General features: G+C 39.6%; 4 protein-coding genes across 7 annotated transcripts in view; 1 reads left to right on the top strand and 3 right to left on the bottom strand.

Moving 5' to 3' along the window:
• Window positions 1-1,361: 1,361 nt before the first annotated feature.
• On the bottom strand, window positions 1,362-5,239 carry si:ch211-213o11.11 (probable G-protein coupled receptor). Its single transcript, XM_044025133.1, has 2 exons — window positions 4,988-5,239; window positions 1,362-3,291 (listed from the first exon to the last, which is right to left on the bottom strand). Exon 2 carries the CDS (start codon window positions 3,193-3,195, stop codon window positions 1,915-1,917), a length of 1,281 nt encoding a protein of 426 aa, XP_043881068.1. The 5' UTR covers window positions 3,196-3,291; window positions 4,988-5,239; the 3' UTR covers window positions 1,362-1,914.
• A 1,555-nt stretch (window positions 5,240-6,794) lies between these two features.
• Window positions 6,795-10,528, bottom strand: LOC122767888. 2 transcript variants are annotated; one of them, XM_044023437.1, is made up of 6 exons: window positions 10,272-10,528; window positions 9,773-9,958; window positions 9,306-9,462; window positions 7,850-8,028; window positions 7,512-7,740; window positions 6,795-7,422 (listed from the first exon to the last, which is right to left on the bottom strand). In XM_044023437.1, the coding sequence occupies exons 2-6, from the start codon at window positions 9,926-9,928 to the stop codon at window positions 7,220-7,222; spliced, it is 924 nt and encodes a 307-aa protein (XP_043879372.1). In that variant the 5' UTR covers window positions 9,929-9,958; window positions 10,272-10,528; the 3' UTR covers window positions 6,795-7,219. The 2 variants fall into 2 exon arrangements, with proteins under 2 accessions (XP_043879372.1, XP_043879373.1); XM_044023438.1 differs by lacking the exon at window positions 10,272-10,528 and adding an exon at window positions 10,057-10,138.
• Window positions 10,529-10,713: 185 nt separating this feature from the next.
• rrp9 (ribosomal RNA processing 9, U3 small nucleolar RNA binding protein) lies at window positions 10,714-15,510 on the top strand. 2 transcript variants are annotated; one of them, XM_044023436.1, is made up of 15 exons: window positions 10,714-10,913; window positions 11,049-11,143; window positions 11,230-11,342; window positions 11,425-11,492; window positions 12,213-12,254; window positions 12,350-12,476; window positions 12,567-12,691; window positions 12,781-12,873; window positions 12,957-13,057; window positions 13,152-13,286; window positions 13,496-13,558; window positions 13,664-13,809; window positions 13,963-14,042; window positions 14,368-14,441; window positions 15,343-15,510. In XM_044023436.1, the coding sequence occupies exons 1-15, from the start codon at window positions 10,833-10,835 to the stop codon at window positions 15,443-15,445; spliced, it is 1,446 nt and encodes a 481-aa protein (XP_043879371.1). In that variant the 5' UTR covers window positions 10,714-10,832; the 3' UTR covers window positions 15,446-15,510. The 2 variants fall into 2 exon arrangements, with proteins under 2 accessions (XP_043879371.1, XP_043879370.1); XM_044023435.1 differs by having other exon boundaries at window positions 13,664-13,821.
• Window positions 15,511-17,029: 1,519 nt separating this feature from the next.
• Window positions 17,030-23,580, bottom strand: part of grm2b (glutamate receptor, metabotropic 2b) — a 32,307-nt gene continuing 25,756 nt past the window's right edge. For both annotated transcript variants that reach the window (XM_044023431.1, XM_044023430.1), the window contains exons 5-6: window positions 20,653-20,845; window positions 17,030-18,151 (exon numbers count right to left, since the gene is read on the bottom strand). In XM_044023431.1, the coding sequence (XP_043879366.1) occupies window positions 18,078-18,151; window positions 20,653-20,845 (267 nt within the window). In that variant the 3' untranslated portion in view covers window positions 17,030-18,077. The remainder of the gene's footprint in view (window positions 18,152-20,652; window positions 20,846-23,580) is intronic.

The raw sequence follows: 23,580 nt of genomic DNA, 5'->3' as shown, positions 1-23,580 counted from the left end.
GACTTTTTCCGTCTTTCGTTTCTGTTTTTGTTCATAAAAAGTGAACTTTGAACTGCGACGTATTTCCAAATTTCACAGATTCGATCCAAATGTAAACATTTTGAGCACTTTTTGCTCGGGTGTGTTTATATAGTTGGTGATTTTTTATTTTGTTTTTCATCAGATTGCTTAGGTTGTGCTGAAAAAAAGGATATAAGACACTCTATATTGTGTGTGTGTGTGTGTGTGTGTGTACATCTCTACCTGTTGTTTTGGATGTATTTTATTATATTGGCTTTGATAATAGCTGTACCGTTTTCTGCAGCTCTTACACAACACCATCTAGTGCCAGAGATCATAAACTGGCACAGTGTTATCTTGCTTTTAACATATCTGGATGTCAATAAATTACTGTAGTATGTGTGTGTGTGTGAGAGAGAGATGTTGTAAGGACCTAAATCTGTTTACACAGCCACATTATGGAGACTTGTCTGCCCTTATGGGGAGAAAAAGCAAATCCCCATAATGTAAAGTATATATATATATTTTTTATTATTATTATTCTATTGTGTGATTTTTTTATTCCTTCTGTACTGTGTGTCTTGGACCTTGAGTCTGAAAATAAAGCTTATCTATCTATCTATCTATCTATCTATCTATCTATCTATCTATCTATCTATCTATCTATCTATCTATCTATCTATCTAACATCTAACATATTGTATGGTTAGGTTGAGGTTAGGGTTAGGTCAGTAGTAGTTTTGGTTAAGAGTAAGTCTCCAGTCTCTAAAGCCATTAATAATTCCGTCTTCCCTGACATCAGTGACCAAACCAGTTTAACTTACTTTAACAAGAACAATCTGCAGGTGGCTCATTCACTGTCATATTCAATAAACACATTATTATACAGATTCATCTGCTGGTGTACATACTGTATGAAGGTATTAAATGCAACCGCTACAGCTGTAATGAAATGGCATTTTCTCCTTATATAATCACGAGTTAACTAAATGTGCTCAGCGTTAGTCACCGACTCGTCACATATTGACACGAATGTCCTGAACCAGAAAATCCCTGCTTATCTAATCGGAGACAAAACGCCATAATAATCATTTTTTGGGGGGGGTTGTTGTTTTAAAGGATGCACAATCGTGTGTTGACCAGGGAGTTTTACTGCGTTTGTAAAAAATTGTTTAGAGAGTGGTGGGAATTTAGCCAGCACACAAAATGAATTGAGAACAGTCATATTTAAAATATAATATATATTTTATATAATTACAATTATATAATATATAATTGTAATTATTATGTATTTTAACAGTAGAACATAACTGGATGGCACACGTTGCACTAATCATGTGTGGTGTCAGTGTGTGTGTGTATGTATGTATGTATGTTAAGTGTTTTAATTATGCTTTTATTGTGCTGTGAGATAAATAAAGTGATTGAATCGACGTGCTGCTAACGCACAGCAGGATACAATGATTACTTACATTGATTTACATAAAGAATCAAAGTAACTAGTGTTTATTTGCACATTAAAAACCAATATGAAACAAAACAACATGACAACATTGACACTTGTACTTTTGTACTTGACTAAAAAGAAAGAGAAATCCCCTGATTTTACGGATATTGTGAGTTACCACCGCTCACTCTAATCCATAATTGTGAGAAGTGGCGCCATTGATATACTCATGACTTATTGCTCAAGTGTGATCATTTTCTATGACATAAAACTACTGATTGCAGCTAAACAGTTTTAGTGTTTAGCAAAAACAAGATTGCTCACTGTTAACATTCTGGTTTTGCCCCCAAATACAGAAGCAACCATTTCATTCAAAGTCACCATTAGTTCCTGTTTTTATAATCATCTTCAGATGTCTTGATGCTATATCTTAACTTCTGTAAGTGCTGTGCAGATGAGGTATACATCTAACCAAACTCTTCTGGGATCTGTCCTGGTATTCTTAAGCCGGTCTGTCCAGTCTGATCCAGAGTGCTCCGAGGGCTGGATGCGGCAAAGCTCGCTCGCGTCTCTAACGTGCAGCTGGTCCTGTACAGGAACTGCAGGAAGTTCTCGTGGCCTGAGCCCTCGTGGCTGGAGATGCCCAAATCTACTGGCTGGGTGGAGTAGCATCGCCTCAGCTTGCAGAGTTCCTCTCTGATCTGTCGGTTGAGAAGCCCATAAAAGAATGGGTTAATAGCAAAGGAGGAATAAGCCAACCAGGTGATCGTCCCGTCCAGGTCAGCAGGGATGTTGGGTGTTGCATGTATGGACAGATGGAGGTGTAACGCAAAGTAAGGCAGCCAGCAGATTAGAAACTGGCCAACGATCAGCAAGAGTGTGAGAGCAGCTTTGCCGCCACCAAAAGGTCGATCACGCATAATCCTGCGTGGGGCGTTCCGGGTTGTGATGATGGTGGTCTGGCTGTTTATTGAGTCCGAGCGTTGTTTCAGTTGATTATTTGTCCACGAGGGCAGAGTTCCATGCTGGCGAGCGGCCACCCGGGCCACTTTGTACACATTACAGTACACGGTAAAAATCACAACAGCAGGCAGGCAGAAGCAGGTGACACTGAAGAGCACAGAGAAGATCCGCCTGTGATTGCTGTGGCTCCAGTGCAGTGAGCAGTGTGCGGCACTGGCGGTGCTAAGGCCGCCCTGGGCCGGCCACCCGAACACCGTGGACAACCCCAGCACTGCCGAGGCCACCCACACCATCACCACGACACCTGCGGTCAGCTTCAGCGTCATCTTCACCTCGTAGCGCATGGGGTGGACGATGTAGTAGTAGCGCTCAACGCTGATGGCCGTGATGGTGAAGATGGAGGCAGCGACGAGGAGCACGTTGAGGAACACGTACACCTGACACTCAAGCGCGTTGAACGTCACACCAGATAAGTAGGGAGAGCTCGACACGATCCCGAGTGGCATGATCACGATGGCGCACAGCAGGTCCACTGCACACAGGTGACAGACAAAAGCAAATTTCCTGAGATGAGGGGCCTTTATGACGACGACCAGCACGGCAGTGTTGGCCAGCAGAGCCAGAACATTCATGGTCACCATGAAAAATATCCCTGCCAGGTCCTTGAAGCGTGTCTGGGGGGTTGGAAGGGTGCCATAGTGTCTGCTGGGTCCTGAGGGCATTTGTGCCCAAGCAGTGGTGTTCTCATTGCAGTCAGGGGTCGGAGACGTGCTGTGTTCCTCCATGATTCATAATAAAGGTTTTAAAGTGTCACGTGTGTTCCATTGTGCAGTGATGAGGCGAAAGGATCCTTCACGCGTCGTATGATTCACCGTTCGCTCCTGTAAAGAGAAAATAAATTATATTTAACGTTTATGTAATAGCTTTGATTTCAACAAACAGCCCAAACTGCCTCCTCCATCTATTAAACCTAACGGAGGGAGCATGTGTGTGAATACACCGGCAGTGCAGGGGCGGGCGGGCGCAGGAAGCATCCATCGTGTCAAACACGATGGTCACATGGCAACCTTTGTGGCAGTCGTCTGTCTTCACTCGCACAGTATCGCTGTTTCCTGTCTGTCTGTGTGTTATTCATAAAATGAATCACTTCCTTTGTGCAGCGTGGGAATGTCACGGAGACATCTAAACACAAATATACTGAGAGAGTTGTGTGGAGCTGATACCGTAGAGACACTTAATGACCATCAACTCATTTTAAATGGCTTGAATCGGACAAACATGTGTTTAAATTTGAAATGACATTACATGCCAGTTATTAGCTATGACTGCTGTTTGGTGCAGGGCATGTTGTGTACAACGGAGACACGTTGACAGATGACATCATTAGGACGGACAAAGCTTCTCCATCACTGTACTGTGTGTTAGCACCAGACACTGCAACTTAACGTATCTAATAACATGCAGAAATGCATTGAATTTGTTATTAATCCCATCAAACATCCACTGAAGGCCAGTTTGTCCCCTCTCCCACTGTCTCTGTCTCTCACTGTTTTGTGGGGGAGAGACCTGATCAGGGGGAATAATTCATGCAGGACACCCTGTCTTCTCCTCCATCCTCCCCAAATCCTTTTGAAATGAAAGATAATGAGTGCGCTTGTTTTAGCCCAGCTGCAGGGAACTATAGTGTCATTGATTAGTATGTATTCAGAGTCACTCTGCACCACAGTATCAAAGGGAGAATGCTCATCGACACAGGTCTGACCCCCCGATTTCTTCTGAAAACAAACAGCAAGCATTTGGCTGAATACACATCCTGTGCTCACTATACACTTTCACCACATTTGAATTCAAATAATCACGTTTTCTTTCTTTCCCGCATCTTTGTTGATTTGACATTTATGTGTGCAGTATGGCAGTGAAATATGCTTTTGTCCTAAATACTGATCCACTGATGCTCTCCACTGCTGTAATCCTCTCTGGTTGACAGCTATTGGCACACCATGTTTGATCTCAGACTTATCCCCACAAACGACACGCACATCTATATTCGCATGCGTATAATGTAAGTAAGTGTGTGTATCCATTTCAGCACCATATATAGCCCATTCTCCAAGTCCATGTCTTACTGCTGATGATCATTGTCAGCCACCAGTGTAATTATTATGTATTATTAATTCAATAGAATTACCTCAGCTATAGAACATTATGTGACTGCAAAAATCAGCATTTTACAGCACATGTGAATAAAGTTGCTAATGCAGCTTTTCATATACATTTGCGTAATAAAATCATCAGTTGAATCTGATCTGGGGGAGAAGACAGGTGTTTGCGTGATTATTCCTTTTGGAGTAAAAACTTCCAACAAATTAATTCATTGTCAATATGTCAGATTCCCTGCAAACATCTGTCCTCAGTGTTTCAGGACAGATGTTTGCAGGGCATCGTGGGAATCACTTGCATGTATTTCAACAATACAAATACATTTCCACAGCTCCTAATCACTAATGGCAATTTCTGATAGGAAATTGGATTTGCGAAGTCACAACCGCTGACTCACACAAAAAACACACAACTTACCAAGTAACTTCAAATTGGCTGTAGTTCCCATTAAAAAGTTTTCCTTTGAGTCTTGTAAAGCGGAGTTCTTCCAAGGCTAAGTGATGACTCATTCTGAATCCTCAGAAGTCTGTGCTCAGGCATTTCTTCCAGCTCTGCAGAAGTGCTGATCCACTTTACAGAGCCCTCTCAGGAACCATGCTGCCATGTTGCAACTTCTGATGAACACTGTCTCCTTCCCTCTTCCAGGGAAACAGATGGATGAGCCTTGAAACAAGATGCCTCGGCAGGCTGATACAGACAGACAGCCAGACAGACAGAGAGGTGATGTGCTGTGAGTTCAGTGAGGCAGCACAGCTGGCTGGTAGGGAGGGAGGGGGGGAGGAGCCAGCAGTGGGTGATTGTTCACATCACACCTTTCAACAGTGGATGACTCTATCAAATCATCACACACACACACACAAGTATCTACAGTAGACACTAGATCTCTCCCGAACCGTTACTAACTAAATGCGTTCTTTACCATTTTTTTTCGTTTTATCTTTCTTTAAGGGCCACACGGTGCTCTAGTGGTTAGCACTCTCGCCTTGCAGCGAGAAGACCCGGGTTCGAGCCCCGGTTGGAACAAGGGCATGGAGTTTGCATGTTCTCCCCGTGTGTGCGTGGGTTCTCTCCGGGTTCTCCGGCTTCCTCCCACAGTCCAAAAACATGCAATGTGGGGATTAGGTAAATTGGACACTCTAAATTGACCATAGGAGTGAGTGTGAGCGTGAATGGTTGTTTGTCTCTGGTTGTGTGTGGCCCTGCGATGGACTGGCGAACTGTCCAGGGTGTACCCCGCCTATCGCCCGATGTAGCTGAGATTGGCACAGCACCCCCCGCGACCCTCTGGTGGAGGATAAAGCGGTTAGATGATGACTGACTGATCTTTCTTTAATCCCTTGCCTGTATTTTAACTGTGACAAGAAAATGACCCTTTGAGGGAAAAATAAAGTTTAACATGTCTTTTATAACTTAAAACCAAATTATAACCATCAAAAATCCGTTTTACTCTAGATGTGTGGAACATGTGTCCTCACCTCCATAGAAAGACATGCACACAGACACTTTCCCTCTCTCTCTGTGTCAGGCAGTTCCCGCCACACTGTCCACTATGGTCATGACACATGGTCTCTGTTCCTCGTTTTCCTGGAGAGCAACACTGACCACTGAAATGGTCGATTTGTTTGGTTCATTCATGTACACAACTTTCTCTGATACTTGACTTGTCGCCCTGACATCCCCTTTGGCACCAAGGCATTCATCCACTCAGGACCCACAGTAGATATTTTTGGGGTCTGCCAAATAATTAATCTACTGAATATTTTTCCAGCCTTTTACTCAAGAAAAGACAATTAATCCAACAGCAAAGCAAATTTTTGCAATGTGTATCTACTGTCAATGGCTTTACCTATTCAAAATTATATTAGGTGTTACAGAAAACGGCAGTAAAAACAGTCAGGAATATAATTGTGCACTAATTATTGCTCTTTCCATGACTTTTTGGTTGGTTTGTCATGAAAAGTGGGTCCTCGTGTAAAACTGCTTTCAATGTAGCATGAAACGGAGCTCAGCACTGACATCTGTTGGTTGCTTGGAAAACAAGACTACTGTATTATTCCTATGGGAGCAACCTGCTCTAACAGGATATCAGTTCCAAAGTTTTATTATCCTTTTCATTGTGAACAACAAAAAACGTAGCAGTAGAGCAGCAGATGTTCTGGAAGCTAAAATTTTCCACCTCTAGCTTTAAATAAAAAAAAACAAACGAAGAAAGGGAATCTCAAAACATAGTACTAGTACATGTATTGCACATTTTGTAAAGAACAACACGGTACAGCAAGATCGCTTAACATTTTGAACATTTCAAACATTTACTACTTTCAATTCTATTAAAATATACTAGAAATGTTTGACTAGGATCAACTTGACAAAGCTGCTGTTCAGACACAGTCACATCGGATTAAATACAAACTTTTGGTTGTTGACTACACACATTTAACAGTATTGTTCAGTGACTTGGAAGATTACTGGGTTAAACTTGACACGGTCTGCACACATGATCATAATATCATTGACAAAAATCTAAGTAAAAAGGGAAGAAGTCTGAAAACATTAATTGAATTACAAGCTCTAGGTTCCTTTACTAAACTAGACGTGGATTAAATAAATGCATCTGTAACACGTTGAACAAATGAAGGCAGAGCTGAAGTGTTATAACTGAGAGTCATTCCCCATTGCTTCATTTTCCGGCAGGAGTGAAGCACCGTGGCAAAAGCTTTGATCGATGATTGCTTTGTTTTCAGTTTTAACCAAACCCATCCTCTTCTTTAATAGTTTGTCCTCATTATTCAGCTTTGTCCGGATTGCCGTTTTTATTTGACTGCAATCAACACCAAACTTGTCCGCCACATGATCTGAAAAAGATAAGTTTGTAATAAAAGTGTGTATCTCCGCTTCGCTTCATCAGATTTATGAATAAATAATTAACAGTGTGCCATCTTACCAATTATACTCCTGAGGATCTCAGGCGGTAGCTGCGGCTTGTGGCAGTCCTCTCCTGTGAAGGTGTTCCTCCGGCCCTGCAGAGAGTGTGTGGCTAATGTTTCTCTGTCAAAAAGTATCATCAGCAGCGCTGAAGTGTATTTCTTGTAGTCTGCGATCTCTGCAATACGCTCATAGAGGTTTCTGGGGACTCGGAGATTCTCGGCGAGAAACAGCAGGTTCTGGTCATCCTGTGGGTCAAAATAGAAAAAGTTAGTTCCAAAGAAATACATACAGACTATCTACTGTTGTATAACACAAAAAAATCAATAAGGGGAAACCAGAAATATGAGCTCCGACCTCTGGGATATTGTGAACTGCTCTCATCTCTGCATCAGACTGAGCCAGGAAAGAGCAAGTGCTTTCATCCTGAGAGTTTTGTGGCCCGACTCCTGCCTCGCCTCCATGGAGAACGTGATCCAGGGTAACTCGTAATTCATGTGCCGTGTGTCTCATCTGCATCATGAGATTGTTCATCTCTGCAAGGAAGTGTTGTCAGTTGAGGAATGTTGACCGTGGAGCAGGTTTATTTGTAAATACTAAAATCATACATTCAGAACTGAGTTGAAATGATGTGTTCAACTGAATACTTTACTGAGCAGTTGTTTTGGTGGAGAATAAGACACACCCTTTATTCAACTAGTTTACAAAACCTAAAAGTTTTGAGTTGCAACTAACTATTATTGACATTAAAATAATAATTGACAGTGTTTGTCAAACCCAGAAATTATGATGTTCTCAAATGTCTTGTTTCATTCACTAACCAAAATGATTCACTTTTAATAATTTAGTTGTAATATGGAGCAAAGAAACCAGAAAATATACACATTTAAGAAGCTAAAACAATCAGAAATCTTGTTTTAATAATGAAAAAAGCTTCAAACCAGATCATCGATTATCAAAACAGTAGATGATTCATTTAGTAATTGATTAATTGTTTCAGCCCTAAAATCGGTGAAAGAAACTCTCAATTTAAATACAATTAAATAATTTATTGTCACTCATTTGTCATGATTAGTTTACCCTTTGGGATACACTGCTCACTAATTATTTAATTTGTAATAATCAAAAACTATTTCTTTCTAACATCAAACTGCAGTGACGTTTCCAGGAATCTTTGTGGCAATTATACAGAAATAATATACATATTATACCTAAACAAACTTGTGATTGTGATGACAATTTGTGGGGATAGATCAAGTTTTATGAATAAATTACTCGATATCATTGTAAAAACAGATTATCTTCGGAGTGTACTGGAACAGTGGGAATGTGAGCAGCATTGGCGGAGGGTTGTGCTCTCCGAGTGCTTTCTCTAGATCAGGGGTGTCAAACATACGGCCCGTGGGCCAGAACCGGCCCGCCAGAGGGTCCAATCTGCCCACAGGATGAATTTGTTAAAATTTCACACTAATCTAAACGTAATGTCAAAAGCTCCAGATACCTGTGACTAAATGTTTGTGCCTTTATAGATCCAGTGTGCTGTGTAAATAGTACATTTAGGCATGATATTGTTGAAATTGCACTTATATTTCTCAAGAAATTTCATGTTTTGTGAAATTATCCTTCAGTAAATGTAAAACAAAGGAGGAAAAACAAAGGGGTTCTCGTTGTTCATAGGTTATTATGCTATTATTTTACTATTTTTACTGGTCCAGCCCCCTTGAGATCAAATTGTGCTGTATGTGGCCCATGAACAAAAATGAGTTTGACACCCCTGCTCTAGATGATAAATAAGCCATTTTTTGACACCCACCTTTCATCTCCCTCAGCTCTCTCTCGGCCAGAATCCTACACCTGCGTTCATACTTGAGCTGAGCCTGCAGCTGCTCTATTTTCATCAGGAGACTGATGGTGTCTGTTCTGATTCCTGGACTTGAAATATTCTCCTCATCAAATTCAATGGTGTCATTCTGCCACAATGAGAAAGAGATAAAAATCAACATTGTCCATGTTAGATAAATGGGTTTTTCTGTGGCTGATGACAATGTCAATCTATAACAACAAGAGGTTGTCAAAAACTATCAAGTTTATTTATTCTAAGTTGGATAAAAGCGTCTGCTAAATGACATGTGATGCAATAAAAACAAATGTATATACTTACATGTGTAGAAAATGTATTTAAAAAATCACTGATTTCAATTCTTAAAAACGTCAAAGATGGCCGATCAATGGGTTCTACCTTTATAGTATTTGCCCTGTTGAACACTAAAAGTGCCTCACCTCATTGTTGGGAAAGGGTGAGTAGCTGGACTCTTCGGGCAGCCTGTATTTATCCTCCACTGGATCACATCCGAACTCCGGCGCATCTGAGCTGAGCTTTATCATCTTCATTGGCGGCTGTGCTGAGGTCGTTCCTGCGTCTCTCTTGGGAGGCATTTGGGAGAAAAACTACGGGGGAAATGTGATCTGAAGAGAAGAAGTGTGCGCTCAGTTTAGTCATAAAGTACTGCTTTTCTGCACGGAATAAAGACAAACTTCCAAGTTTAACTTTTTTTCCCCCCCCCCTCTCTCGTTTATTTTTACGCTTTACATAAAACTCAGTCATCCGAGGCAACAATGAAAAGTTAGTTCCTGAACGCATCCCTCCACCCCCTACCTCCACACACCCACCAAACTAATATCCACACTGGAGACAGTGAGTGACACAATCTGTCATTTCACGCATTTTTTCCAGTAGAGGTGGCATTTTAAACGTTAGACGTGTTCAGAGGAGGCTCACCTGGCCGTGCAGCTCGACCTCAAGGATAAACAGTAACGACTCACACTGAGGACAAAGCCAGCGCAGTAAATAAAAAAATACTGCGTAGTAGAGGAAGTAGTAGTACTACTGCAGTAGTACAGTACATAGATCCTGCTACAAGTGTGGCTCATTAGCAACAGCCCAGCGAAATATTTGCGGTTGAATATGTGTGAAATAACGGCCACGTGCTTGCCTTCAACTCTATATGTCACACATATTTATAAAACCACTGTTTATATTTTTTTTACAATTAAGCGCGGAACAAATCTTCGAAAAATCATTCCCCGAGGGAAGATTTTTCCCAGGTACAGCTTCCTGTCCGTCGTAATTCTAGCATTTAAACCAATGGGAGTGCAGAGTTTTCAGAAAAGGCGGGACAACTGGAAGAAACCGACAACATCAGCCAATCAGCGTCTCTCTTCCAATCCGACCGGGCGTCCTGGTTTGGTTGGCGTGTACCCATGTGGGTTCAGTGTTGACTTGTGGAGAGTGAATTCGTCCACTGTGGAACGTGAGCGTGTGGTGTTTTTTTTTTTAACAATGTCGTCTTTTTTCATAAAGTCAAAAGTAAATCCCAAACTATCAAAACAGGGGAAAAATACAGCGGCAATCAAACGAAAGGTAAGTTGTCATGACTGTTAGCAGCACGCAGCTAACCCAGCAGCTTCACTACAAGTTGAGGTGCAGTCTCAACGCCTTTTTAACAAACGTGATCTTCTGCTCGATCATCACAATGACTTTGTTTTCCTGCTGTAGAGTGATGGAGATTCCGGTGCTAAGAGCAAAATGCGAGCGAAAAAACCCAGCTCCAAATATAACGAAGAAATTTCCAGCGACTCTGAGCCAGAGAGGTGACTTTCTGATGTGCTAACGCCGGCATGTGACTCGATTACACATTTGAGCAGTTGTGGTAACTAGTTGTGTTGCTTTGCTTCAGTTCTAAAGTGCCCAGGAAGAGGCAGCCCAAGGAGGATAATGATTATGCGGAAACGCCACAAGAGAAGAAGCTCAGACTGGCCAAACTTTACCTGGAACAGCTGAAGGACGCAGGTAAGTCTGCAGTGTGTCATTCATGCTCCAAGGAGCTCTAAACATCATAATCATCACTGTGTGTGATATGTGTTTTCATCAGAGGAGAGGAACGCTGAAGACGAGGACTTCGAGACTGATCTGGTTGCAGGAAAACTTGAAGAAGAAGTGGTGAGAAGTGTCCTCAGGGATGCAACAGTATATTTGACATGGGTGTACAGTTTCCACAGAAGAATCCTATATCCTATATCAAATATCTATCTATCTATCTATCTATATATAATCCTATATCAAAAGCCTAGTGCTACTCACAACACAAAAGATGTCCATTGCAAAACAGTTGTGGTGATTTCTCTAACTGTTGCTCCTAAACAGTGGTTCTTCATTGAACTGTAAAAGAGTTTCAAAGATGGTTGTTGTCGTGGTCTTGTGTCAGAAGATCACATTTATGAGGATCTCAAAGTGTGTGTGCTGCTATGGTTGAATATGTGTCTTCATCTTCATCATAGCACGTTCTATGTACACTCACAGGCCACATTATTAGGTACAGAAGTGGCAGGAATGGTTCCCATTGTGGTTGTCTTGCCGCTGTAGCCCATCTGCTTCTGTATCTTCTGTTCTCTGTCATCAAAAAGGCATGTTTGTGTTAAGTAGTTGGACACGTGTCCCTAATAAAGTGGCAGGTGAGTGTACCTCATACTTGATGTTGTACCTAAGTTTATTAGATCCATGTTACAAAACGTGGTAATGATCCTCTAAGACTGCTGAAAGTACTCTGTAGAAGGCAGTTTGATGTAACAGTCATTTATTGTTGATAATTTGGATGTAGGATCACTTATCTCATAAGGGTCTGTGTTATTTACCTTGGTGTGTATGTGTTGTTCTCCTCAGCTCGAACAGAAAGGAAAACTTCAGCGACTTATTGCCAAAGATGTAAGTATGGAAGTTGTCACCTTGTCATAAACCTACAAAAAAAAAACGTTCCTTAACAAACTGACCTTAATTTAACTTTTGATCTGTGTTTTCAGCTCATAGAGCCAGATGCTTCAGAGATACGAGTTTTACGAGGACACAAACTTCCAATCACCTGTCTGGTCATATCTCCTGATGACAAGCACATCTTCTCTGCTGCCAAAGACTGCTCCATCATTAAGTGTGAGTACACAAAAGACTCACTATAATAGGCTGTTTTTTGTTTTGTTTTGGCAGTCTAAGTTAATTGTTTTTGTCCTCTTACATCTTAAGGGGATGTTGAGATTGGCAAGAAAATGCACACAATACCTGGTGGAAGGAAAGGCACAGAGGATCGACACGTTGGACACACAGCTCACATCCTATGCATGACCATATCATCAGACGGAAAATACTTAGTGAGTTGTGCTTTCTCTGCTTGTTGTGGGTTATTTGTTGTTAGTGTTGCATTGTATTGCAGTAACACAAACTGTTTCCATATTTTTAGGCAACCGGAGACATGAACAAACTGATCATGATTTGGGAGGCAGAAACCTGCCAACATCTTTATAAATTCACAGGACACAAAGGCCCAGTGTCGGTATGCTCCTCCTCTTTCTCTCTCATTTGCATACTTACTACATTTCCTTTCGAATTACACCAAATGTATTTTTTTCTTTTAAGGGTCTCTCGTTCAGGAAGGGATCTCATGATCTGTACAGCGCGTCTCATGACCGTTCGGTCAAGGTCTGGAACGTGGCCGAAAACGCATATGTGGAAACTCTGTGAGTAACCAAGAGGATTTACATTATTGCCAGATATTTGGATTTGTCTTGTGTGTCATGTCGGGACTTAAACTGCGACTGTGCATGTCTGTAGGTTTGGACATCAGGATGCCATCACAGGGCTGGACTGTTTAAGCCGCGAGCGCTGTGTGACGGCGGGAGGACGCGATCGTTCTGTGAGGGTGTGGAAGATAGCCGAGGAGTCTCAGCTCGTCTTCCACGGCCACGAGTGAGTCTCTCTCCGTCTGTCACCCGTGCTTCTGTGTCCAAGTTCAGATTACTATTAGGTTCATGCTGTAAATGGGCAAGTGATTAAAATAGCATGAGTTGACTGTTGTTACTCCCCTAATTGTCCTCTGTTTTTGTATCATCAGTTTTACATTTTGCAATAGTTGTTTAGACACAGACCCTTTGACACATGAAGTTGTTTTCCTGCAGAGGTTCAATCGATTGTATCCAACTCATAAATGAGGAGCACATGATAACGGGAGCCGACGACGGGTAAGACGTCAGTGACACAAATTTTCAGAGACCTTTTTATCGCGTTTACAGATCCACTCATGTCTCTCTCCTTTATCCCTCTCTCAATTCTCTCAATGACCTCAGGTCAGTGGCTCTTTGGAGCGTGAACAAGAAGAAGCCTCTGTGCATCGTAAAGCAGGCTCACGGTTGCCATGGCGACGTGGAGGCGAAGCAGCCTCACTGGGTCGCTTCAGTCGCGGCGCTTCAGAACTCGGATACCGTAGCTTCAGGTGCCTCTGGCTGTGAGAGTCGTCTTTAAAAGTTTTTTTTTAAGAACTTAAAATGAGCCCTTTCACAGTTGTGTTGAATGCAATTCTTTTAGTTAATATATTGAATTCATTTGGTTCACTTGTATGTATTCACTTGCATTTTTTGCTGGACAGGTTCACACAACTCACAGGTGCAGCTCTGGAAGTGTGGCCAGAATTACCGTGGTCTGCAGCGTCTCTTCAGCGTCCCCGTGGTAAACGATTACTCTCTTCTTTTCTTTTTTTTACCCTCATATCAAGTTTGCTTTCAAGACAAACAAGTAAATTACAAAACTTCAAAGCGAAAAACCCCCAAAACATTACGTCTTTACTCACGCTGCACGTTTAACTCGGGGATTCCACTGAACGCCTGTGGTCTAGTTTTGCCGGATGACGAGCGGGACAGAAAGTGGAACAACATTTTCAGAATAAAAGCCCCTGTATTTTTAATCATTTTGCTTCGAATTATTTTGCTTTTGTAAACGTCTGGAGCCATAATCGTAATTTAGATTGTATCCCTCTCTCTGGTTTTGCTTGCAGTCTGGTTTCATCAACAGCCTGAAGTTCTCCAGCAGCGGTCAGTTCTTGGTGGCAGGAGTCGGACAAGAGCACAGGTAACTGAATTTATTTGTTTCCATAGAAACTACAGGAGTTTGCATCACATAGTAAAATGTTAGTGTGGGTTATAAAAATGTCCACTGGGTGGCAGTGTTCATCTGTTCATTAGCCTCTTGTCACAGAGAGGATGAAAGATGAAATCTACTGTTTGTTTCAAGTGAAGCCTCAATTATATCTGAGGGTTTGTTTTTCTCAATAAAAGTACAATCCTATTTTATAATAACAAAGCTAAAGAGTTAATAATTTAGTGTAAAGTAAACGGAACAATCTTACTTTGCCCATTTTAAGTTCTTCTTCTTCATGCAACTACATTTTCATCTTTCACCTGAACCTGACATCAGTTTTTGTTCGTCGCCTTTGAGGCCAGTTTAGCATGTGGTTTGAATAATTCAAGACGTATCAGCAGAAACATGACCTTAATTTGATTTCAGACAACTAATGAATGTGGTTTTAATGGGATTTGCAGGGTTTTTTCCTTCTTTTTTTTCCCCACTGCCTAAAGATAATAAAAAAAAAAAACCCTGTGATTCCAATCAGAGCAGACACTCATCTGAATACAGCCGGAAGGATAAAGTGACAGTATTTTTAATTTTCCTCTTTTAATATGAATTCCAACAAAGTGTTGATCAGAGCCAGACGTTGGAGCTGCATCCAAACTTGACAGTTAAATAAAAGTGACTCAGAATCAAATCAGAGTTTGGATCTTTGATCCAATGTTTGATGTTAATGTCTGATTTTGTATTATTCACTGTTTTCACACCACTGGTATGTACAAAGGTTTGAGGCGCTGCTGGAAAGAGTTAGATTTATTTAATCCTGTACGTCCTCAGAAGTGTTTGCCACAGTTTGAAATTTGAGTGTGAAAGTTGTTGTTTTTTTTTTTTTCACTTTTTCCAGGTTGGGTCGATGGTGGAGACTTAAAGAGGCCAAGAATGGGATCTACATTATTCCTCTCAAAAGGAAGTCACCTAATCCGGAGGAACCTAAGGTGGACGAATGAATAGTGATTTGCCAAGAGAGTTTTCTTTTTTTTTCTTTTTTTTTTAATTAAATGTTTAATAATCACCTGTGTAATGTCTTTATTTCTGGATTATGCTTCAACAGTGTGCTACATAAATTACTTTTGAATTTATGTTATTGAAAGTCCTCTTAATTACGGCTCGTCCATTAGCTGCTGCCTTGTAAAAGGGTTAATGGGTTAAACACTGAGAGCATTGTCATGGTAACTGCTTCTCCACAGGCTGTTGTCCGCTGAATCAAATGTTGAGAGTAATGTCAGAGTAATTTACCTGCTGAGTCTTTCAAGAAACAGTATGTTAACATTACAAATATAAAGATAGAAGCAATAAGACATTTACTGAAGGACTGAGACCAGCTGACTGAAAATGAAATGGACAGTTTGAACTATCTGTTTAACCCTTAAGCCCCATTTTCAACCTATGGTCCCAGTTCGTCTCGACTCTGCACGGTTTAGGTTGGTTTTCCACTACAAAAATAGTACCTCCTCAATGTAGGCGGAGCCATCACTGCACGTGACTTCATTTTATGTGCGACACACAAACGAGTGACTTGTAAAGCAGTTGTTTTCAGTGTAACTGAATCATGAGAATCAGTTCATTTATAACTGTTTGTTCAGTACTTCCTCCATGACCGGAGCACAGACTCCGTCTGACACCGTCACTGCGCAGAGATACAGTGGCAGGGTGTGTGATGCGGCTCGCCGGTCACGATCAGCAGTGCTGGCGCTAAATACTCCAGACTCCTCTGTTAAATATTGAGATTTTAAACATTTCCCTGGTAATTGTTGGAGATTAACCCACGTTTTTAGGATTGTGAAGTCTTTTTAACTGATCTACAGTTCGGCTTGATCCTTATAAGGATGTCCTTATAAGGAGTAGTGTTTAGGTGTGTCTATAGGTCACGTATTCAGGCTTTTCTCATCTTCTTATGTGTTGTTGAGTCAAAGTTATGACTCATTTTACATCGCATTTTTAGAAGTGATATAAAGTAGCAATTTTTGTGCCAAAGTCACAAAATAGACCGTTTTTCTTTTTTTTGGTCATAAAAACGAGCCAAGTGAACTTTGACCTGTGACGTATTTCCAAATTTCACAAATTAAAATCCCATTTTAAACATTTTGAGCGCTTTTTGCTCCGGTGTGTTTATATAATTGGTGAAAATTACGGGGGGTTTTCATCAGATTGCCTCGGTTGTGCTGAAAAAAGAACAAATAAAACACTCTAGATTACACATTCTTATGCTCTCTGTATATACTGTATGTTTAGACATAGTCATGGAGGGGTTAAACATGATCTGACATTCAAAACAGAGGACAATGTGTGTTTTTACTCATTCTTGGTGACAGTGTCATATCCCCGGTGACATTTCTTACTATAGAAATGTTACCTTGTTTCATTTTGCATTTGCACTGTCTTCAGTTTTCCTGCAGGTGTCCTTGTGGGCTTCGGCCGCAGCGTCGCTCTCCCTGTTCCTGGCACATAATGAATGTTTTTATTACAGATATTTATTGGCATGAACATTACAAAAAGAAACGATATTTCAGAATAAAGGATGGAAAAAAGTCTTGGAGTACAAGATTTGGAATATTTTAATACACACGGTTGTCGTACAACTGCACAGCGTTTAACTAGTTGAGTTAGTAGTGCTAGTTACAGTATAGCTTTGATATCCGAACAACAAACACACGTCACAATAGTAGAGCTGAGTTATAAATCATGCTGCACTGGTATTTTTTATTTCTTTTTTTAAAAAGAGTCCATGCAAACCTTCCATGTTCAGCTTTTTGTCCCTTTTATCTCATACAATTTTGATAAACAGTCGTGAAAGTTAAATAAATGAAAGGACGAATGAATATTGGAACATAATTTAGGTTTTTGGAGAGGGAGGGTGTGTGAAGAGCTCATTTCTCTGAATTACTGCAAACACAAGAAAATCTTTGAGGTCGGACAACGTGAGGTTTTAACTTTTAATATGAAAACAAACATTGTATTTACATAAATTACAAGAGAGCACTCACTATGACACCGAGCTACACGTCGACACACGTCCCCTTATATGTTCTAGTGGTCATATGTCTTTATCACGTTCACTACGTTTAGTCCCGTACTTTTTTTTTTTTCTTCTTTTTAACAGAAAGGGCTAAATGTATTATTTAATTCCCAGTCTTGAACATTTGGTTATATATTCACAGCACTAAGGATGAGATAAGAACAGCGTTAACACTATCGCTTAGAACACAACACAACCCATTTGACGACGACAACACTTTTCTTTTTCTTTTTTCCCCAGACAAGGCACGGTGCATTTAATCGTCACATCTACTGTAATCTGTAAAACCAAAAAAGAGATCTATAGAAAAAAGGCTTTACATTTGATACATACTGCTCGCTGTGGGAACATCCTTTAGCTTTCACAGTTCAGTTACCTTGGCCACTGACGGTCAGACGAGCCCGCACACAGAGTTATCTCTCCGCAGCATGTTGGATGACATGAGGGGCTTCCGTTGTTCACGGTCCTGTTTGATGACTGATGGTGGGATGGTCTCCTTTGTGCTTATAGAGGAACTTTTCTTTTTTTTATTATTATTATTTTTTGGGGTTGTTTTTTTTATTTCACAAAGAGGATGTCGTAGAGTCCACCACCTCACGGCCGTTGCAGACTGCTGGCACGTAGTTGGAGGCCGATCCTGGGAGAATAAAAACATCGACATTTCACTGTGTGGAAACGGAACTGTGAACAAGAGATAAAGGATGTGAGCAAACACTGCTCCATCAGGGGCGCCGAGTGTTTACTGAGGAAAGGGAGAACTCAAACTTAGCTACTGTAATGTGAGAAGTAACTAAGTATGTTTACTCGAGTACTAAGTACTTTTACTTGAGTGCTTCCTTAAGTCTGCTCCAGAATATTGACTCTACTAATAAATGATTTAACCCTTGGTGCTCACACGGCACGGATCTGTGACGGAACGCACAGTAATTTGCCGTGGGAATAATACGCAACTCCTTATATGGACATCCTGTGTGTGTGTGTGTGTGTGTTTAAAGGTCACATATTCAGTCTTTAAAAAATGTGTTTTTTTCCCCTGTCTTCTTATGAGTTATGATTCATTTTATATCACATTTTTAGTCGTGATATAAAACAGCGATAATTGTGCAGAAGTCACAAAATACACAGATTTTTCTTTTCTCTTTGTCCATAAAAACGAGCCAAGTGAACTTTGAACTGTGACGTATTTCCAAATTTCACAAATTCAATCCAATTTTTCCTATATAGTTATATATATATATATAACTATATATTATATATAGTTGGTGTGCCATTAATATACAGACGTGCTGTTATGATATCTGACTCCAGATGTGAAAGAAAGGCAGAATTCTTTGTCATTTGTTCACTCCTGCGTGGCTTAGATTTGGTTACATTGCCATTTAAAAATAAATTTATTACAAAATAACATAGCATTTGTATGATACTTTTGGGTCTGAAGAGACCATTGGCCCCCAGAGAATCTTCACATTATCTAATCTGGACACCCCTGGCACTTTATATTGCACATTCCTATATCCTCTGTATATACTGTATGTTTAAACACTGTAATGGAAAAAAGCAGCTAAAATGCTCTGTGTTCTGAGGGTTAAAACTACTTTTTCTTTTTGTTATTTTTACCTGATTTACTTACACAAACATAAAGAACTAAATAACAATACAGTACGATGTAGAACAGCAACAACAACAGTGTCTGACTCTCCTGTATCTGAAAGAAATAAGGGTACAACCAGAAATTAGTTAGTGTTTATTCATGACAATTGTACCATGAATTATTTGTCAGTTAATTAGTGAGCTATAGATAAAACTCGCTCTTATCTATCATGAAAGGAAACATAATAAGTGGCTTTTAATTGCTCAGGCCGGGCTGACGCAAAACCAGAGAAACAAAACAGTATATGTTTCCACTGTCAAAGCCACAGCTGCTCTAAATGAACAGCACTGGTAATTATCAAAATCATTAATGCTCCAGTATGTAGAAGCTCTTTATCCAAGTTGATATTTTAATGCTAAAATATAATAATTATCGTTACCCATGAATTTTTTTTTCCAAAAAAAAAAAAATAGCAAAGCACATTATTATTTCTTGATTAAGACGTCAAATTATAGTTATTTAATTACTATTTTAGTGGTTGAATGTTAGCTGGAGGTAGGATTCTTAGTTTTAAACTAGTTTTTGGAAAGATTTGTCATTAGATGGTCCAATACATTTGTTAAGCACTGTGTATATATTCTATATATTCTAATTTGAAGCAACATCAATAAATGGCAATATTGTTCACCAGCAACTTTTGGTTGTGTTTTTACACAGTGCAAAATATTACAAGTCCATTGTTGATTGCACAGATACAACAAATCTCCTTTTATGGAAACCTCAGCTGGAATTGTGAACAAAAATCACAGGTTGAGATTAAATTTCTAGTCCATAACATTTATTACACAATCATTTTATGCTGTATTTATTTACATATATATATATATATGTGTATATATATATATATATATATATATATACATGTATATATATATATATATATATATATATATATATATACATGTATATATATATATATACATATCCCTAAAGCGATAAATACAGCATAAACTAATTGTGCTGCCTTTAGTGCTGACGTGGCACGGATCTGTGCCGCAGGTGCACCCATGGTAATTTGCCGTGGAAATAATACACAACTCCTTATATGGACATCCTGCAGGTGTGTGTGTTCATAGGTCACATACTCAGGCTTTAAAAAATGTGTGGTTTTTTTCCGTCTTCTTATGTGTGTTATATCTCGTTTTTAGTCGGGATATAAAGTAGCAGTAATTGTGCAGAAGTCACAAAATAATAAAGAGTGTTTTTTTCTTTCTCTTTTTGCTCATAAAAACGAGCTAAATGAACTTTGAACTGTGACGTATTTCCAAATTTCACAAATTCAATCCAATTTTAAACATTTTGAGTACTTTTTACTCTGGTGTGTTTACATAGTTGGTGAAAATTAACTGGGAAAAAAGGATATAAGACACATTCTTATAGCCTCTGTATGTTTAAACATAGTGATGGAAAAAAGCAGTGTTGTTTTAAGGGATGTGCATCAGCAGTGAGGTCCTGGCAGAGAGGTTACTGTGGGCGTTTGCTGCTACCTTTGGAGTAGCTGGAGCTGGGGGCGGAGGCAGACGTGGACACCGTGGCGCTGAAGCGGTTCGTCGTCACCCTGAGTGTGGCCACGTTTTTCTGGGGCTGGAACAGGATGATGTGGATCTTCGGGGCAAAGAGGCAGCCGAGAACCACCGAGCCGCTCAGGCTGACGGAAATACACATGGTGGTGGTCTGCACCTGTGAGGAGGAGGGACGATGATGATGATGATGATGATGATGATGATGATGATGATGAATATGTCAGTCTGTTACTGGACATTTTCCATTTTCTACTAAACTGAACCAGAAGTCGATAACAAAAAGTAAACTGTGACAGTAACGTTTTTGATTTAAGTGATTTATGCACTTTCATCCTGAAAGTAATCTCCAAAACACTATAACTGTAGACTCTCAATGCTGAAATATGCTCCATTTCTGTTTTATGTGATGTTAAATTGATCGTATTTAAGTTTTGGACTATTCTGACATCATAAAGTTTTAGGAAATTGTGAAAGGTCTTTTTTTTTTATAATTTCCCGACTCACCCTAAAAAAACACCTCCTGAAAAACATTTATTTCCTCACTTAAGTGTACAAGGAAAATGAATAATTAATAATACTGTTGGTCTCTCTAGGTATATTGTATTGCACTGTGGGTGTGATATTGTGTGGTTTCTTGTTTTTATATTAATATAATTTACACAAATTTCTGGCCGTGTTATGTTCTTTTTTATCTTTCAGAAAAGTTTTTCCTGAAAGATGAAGAAATAATAATAAATGAATAAAATATGTACTTTTTTTTCTGACGTCTGAAGAGAAGCAGAGATGAATCAAAAGTACAACTTTTCAATTGATTTGAATTGATCAAGTTTTTTGGTACTGGTACAAAAAAGTAAATTCTGTATCTGACTTTTTAACTTTCTAATCTTTGATCTCCTGTTGGTATATATATATATATACATATATATATACATATATATATATATATATATATATACATATATATATATATACATACATCCATATATACATATATGGATGTATGTAGATAAAAAAGATGCTATGAGCCTGAAAGAAACCAGGACTGTAAAACTACATATTACTTATATTTCTTTCATGCAATTCTCTTCTTATTAACATGTAAATAATAGAATATTGTAAATAGTGCAGTCGCACTGTAAAAACATGTCCTTTTTTTTTTGCATGTATTTGTTCGCCTGACATTATCCACATTTCCATTTTCCATCATGCACGTTAGCAAGTCTAATTGTGCGCTAGATGCATGAATATGAAGAATATGTGAGATACAGGCACAGCTGGTCGTCCTGGAGAGTCAGGGCCGTGTTAGTCATATTTCAGCTGCTTAATGTGAGCTGACTGCTGGGGTCATCTTCCTCTTCCCACCCCACTGGTTACCCCTGCAGTCCAGGAACTTCTATTTGAAGAACCACAGCATGAAGTGAAATCCCTTCCTAAACACACTGCAGCGCTGCAGAAGAAGGAGAATTTCCTCCTGTATTGTAACTGCAATCATCTCTATTCAGACTGAAAATGTCTTTCTTGCAGCTGTTTTCATTTAGACAGATACAAATAATTATGAAGCACTGTGAGGACATGCTGTGGCACCGCGTGGAGCCCACTGTGCTCTTAATTTAAAAGTGACAGCAGAGAGAAAACGACTGGTTAAATGATAGTTTTTCAAATGATATTTGTATTTCATTTTGACAAATGGATTTGAAATTTACTGCAATCAACAATCCCTATGGAAGAGTATTAGGGCCACATGTAAAAAAAAAAAGAAGAAAAAAACCCTGCATGAATTCTGAGATTAGTCAGAATTTTGACTTTGATCTGAGAATTTTGACTTTAATCTAGGAATTCTGAGGAAAAAGTCAGAATTCTGACTTAAATCTAGGAATTCAGAGAAGACAGAATTCTGAGATTAAAGCTTTTTTCTCAGAATTCTGTCTTTAATCTTGCCACATGTAAAAAAATACACTTTCTCTGTGAAAACAAAGAAAGAAAAACAGCATGAATTCTGAAATTAGTCAGAATTCTGAGAAAAAAAAGTCAGAACTGTGAGATTAAAGTCAGAATTTAATTGAATTTAATCTCACAATTCATGCCTTTCTTTTTTTTAAAAAAAAAAAAATGTTTTTACATGTGGCCCTAATACTCTTCCATAGATTCCTGAACTATATCCATTGAAAAAAAATGTTTTTGATGACTAACTGGGCTCCTAACTGTGAAACCACAGCTATTCGTGTTAAGTTGTCTCATTCTTTCAGCACGAAACCTCACGCTCTAAAATGTCCACCTGGTCTAGTGAATCCCACCCAGAAACCGTGGGAGGTGAAGGTTTTCAGTTCATGGTTTGGACGCCAGGAAGGCTGATCACTACTGACATGAGAAGCCCGAGGTACCTCGTAATGATACAGAGGTTGTGTGATGCTGGACCTCCCCCTCATCTGTTTGCACAACAAAGGCCTTGTTGCACGCCCCGGTCGATCGCAGTGGCAGTAGCCTTGAGTTTTCCCATAAGCACCAGCACTGTTAACTTCCATGGCCCGTCAGCTGTATGCCTGATGTTCTGACTTATTCATCTTACTTTGCACTACATGGAGAAATGCAGAAATGTAGCTGTACATTCTCGACTTGAACACAGAGAAAGTGTATAGTCACATTTATAGTTTAGTCACGCAGCGTCACAGGTAAGTTTAGTTAGGTAAATTATATAGTCGTGCACATATATCCCATTGTTTCAATGTCATATGTGAGACGCAGGTTACATTACACAACCGTGCAGGAGGAATGTCACATTTCCTCTGACAGTGAGGAAAGCATTACTTACCATTACCTTTCTTTCTTTTTTTTCACAAAAGGTCATGATGGTGAAGTGAGTATGAGAGCCACGTGTAAAATAAATAAACTAAA

This window comes from Solea senegalensis, linkage group LG4 (genome assembly GCF_019176455.1).
Source record: "Solea senegalensis isolate Sse05_10M linkage group LG4, IFAPA_SoseM_1, whole genome shotgun sequence".
In the NCBI taxonomy this organism is placed as follows: domain Eukaryota; kingdom Metazoa; phylum Chordata; class Actinopteri; order Pleuronectiformes; family Soleidae; genus Solea; species Solea senegalensis.
The sequence above is the reverse complement of the archived record's forward strand: the minus strand, read 5'-3'. Positions and strand labels throughout refer to the sequence as shown.

What these genes read in the sequence shown, in the direction of transcription:
- rrp9 (XM_044023435.1), top strand. Translation starts at nt 10,833, where the DNA reads ATGTCGTCTTTTTTCATAAAGTCAAAAGTAAATCCCAAACTATCAAAA. An exon ending in AGCGACTCTGAGCCAGAGAG is followed by an intron (nt 11,144 to 11,229) that starts GTGACTTTCTGA and finishes GCTTTGCTTCAG; the next exon opens with TTCTAAAGTGCCCAGGAAGA. An exon ending in AACGCATATGTGGAAACTCT is followed by an intron (nt 13,058 to 13,151) that starts GTGAGTAACCAA and finishes GCATGTCTGTAG; the next exon opens with GTTTGGACATCAGGATGCCA.
- si:ch211-213o11.11 (XM_044025133.1), bottom strand. Translation starts at nt 3,195, where the DNA reads ATGGAGGAACACAGCACGTCTCCGACCCCTGACTGCAATGAGAACACC.
- LOC122767888 (XM_044023437.1), bottom strand. Translation starts at nt 9,928, where the DNA reads ATGCCTCCCAAGAGAGACGCAGGAACGACCTCAGCACAGCCGCCAATG. An exon ending in CACCCTTTCCCAACAATGAG is followed by an intron (nt 9,463 to 9,772) that starts GTGAGGCACTTT and finishes TCATTGTGGCAG; the next exon opens with AATGACACCATTGAATTTGA. An exon ending in AGAGCTGAGGGAGATGAAAG is followed by an intron (nt 8,029 to 9,305) that starts GTGGGTGTCAAA and finishes ACTTCCTTGCAG; the next exon opens with AGATGAACAATCTCATGATG.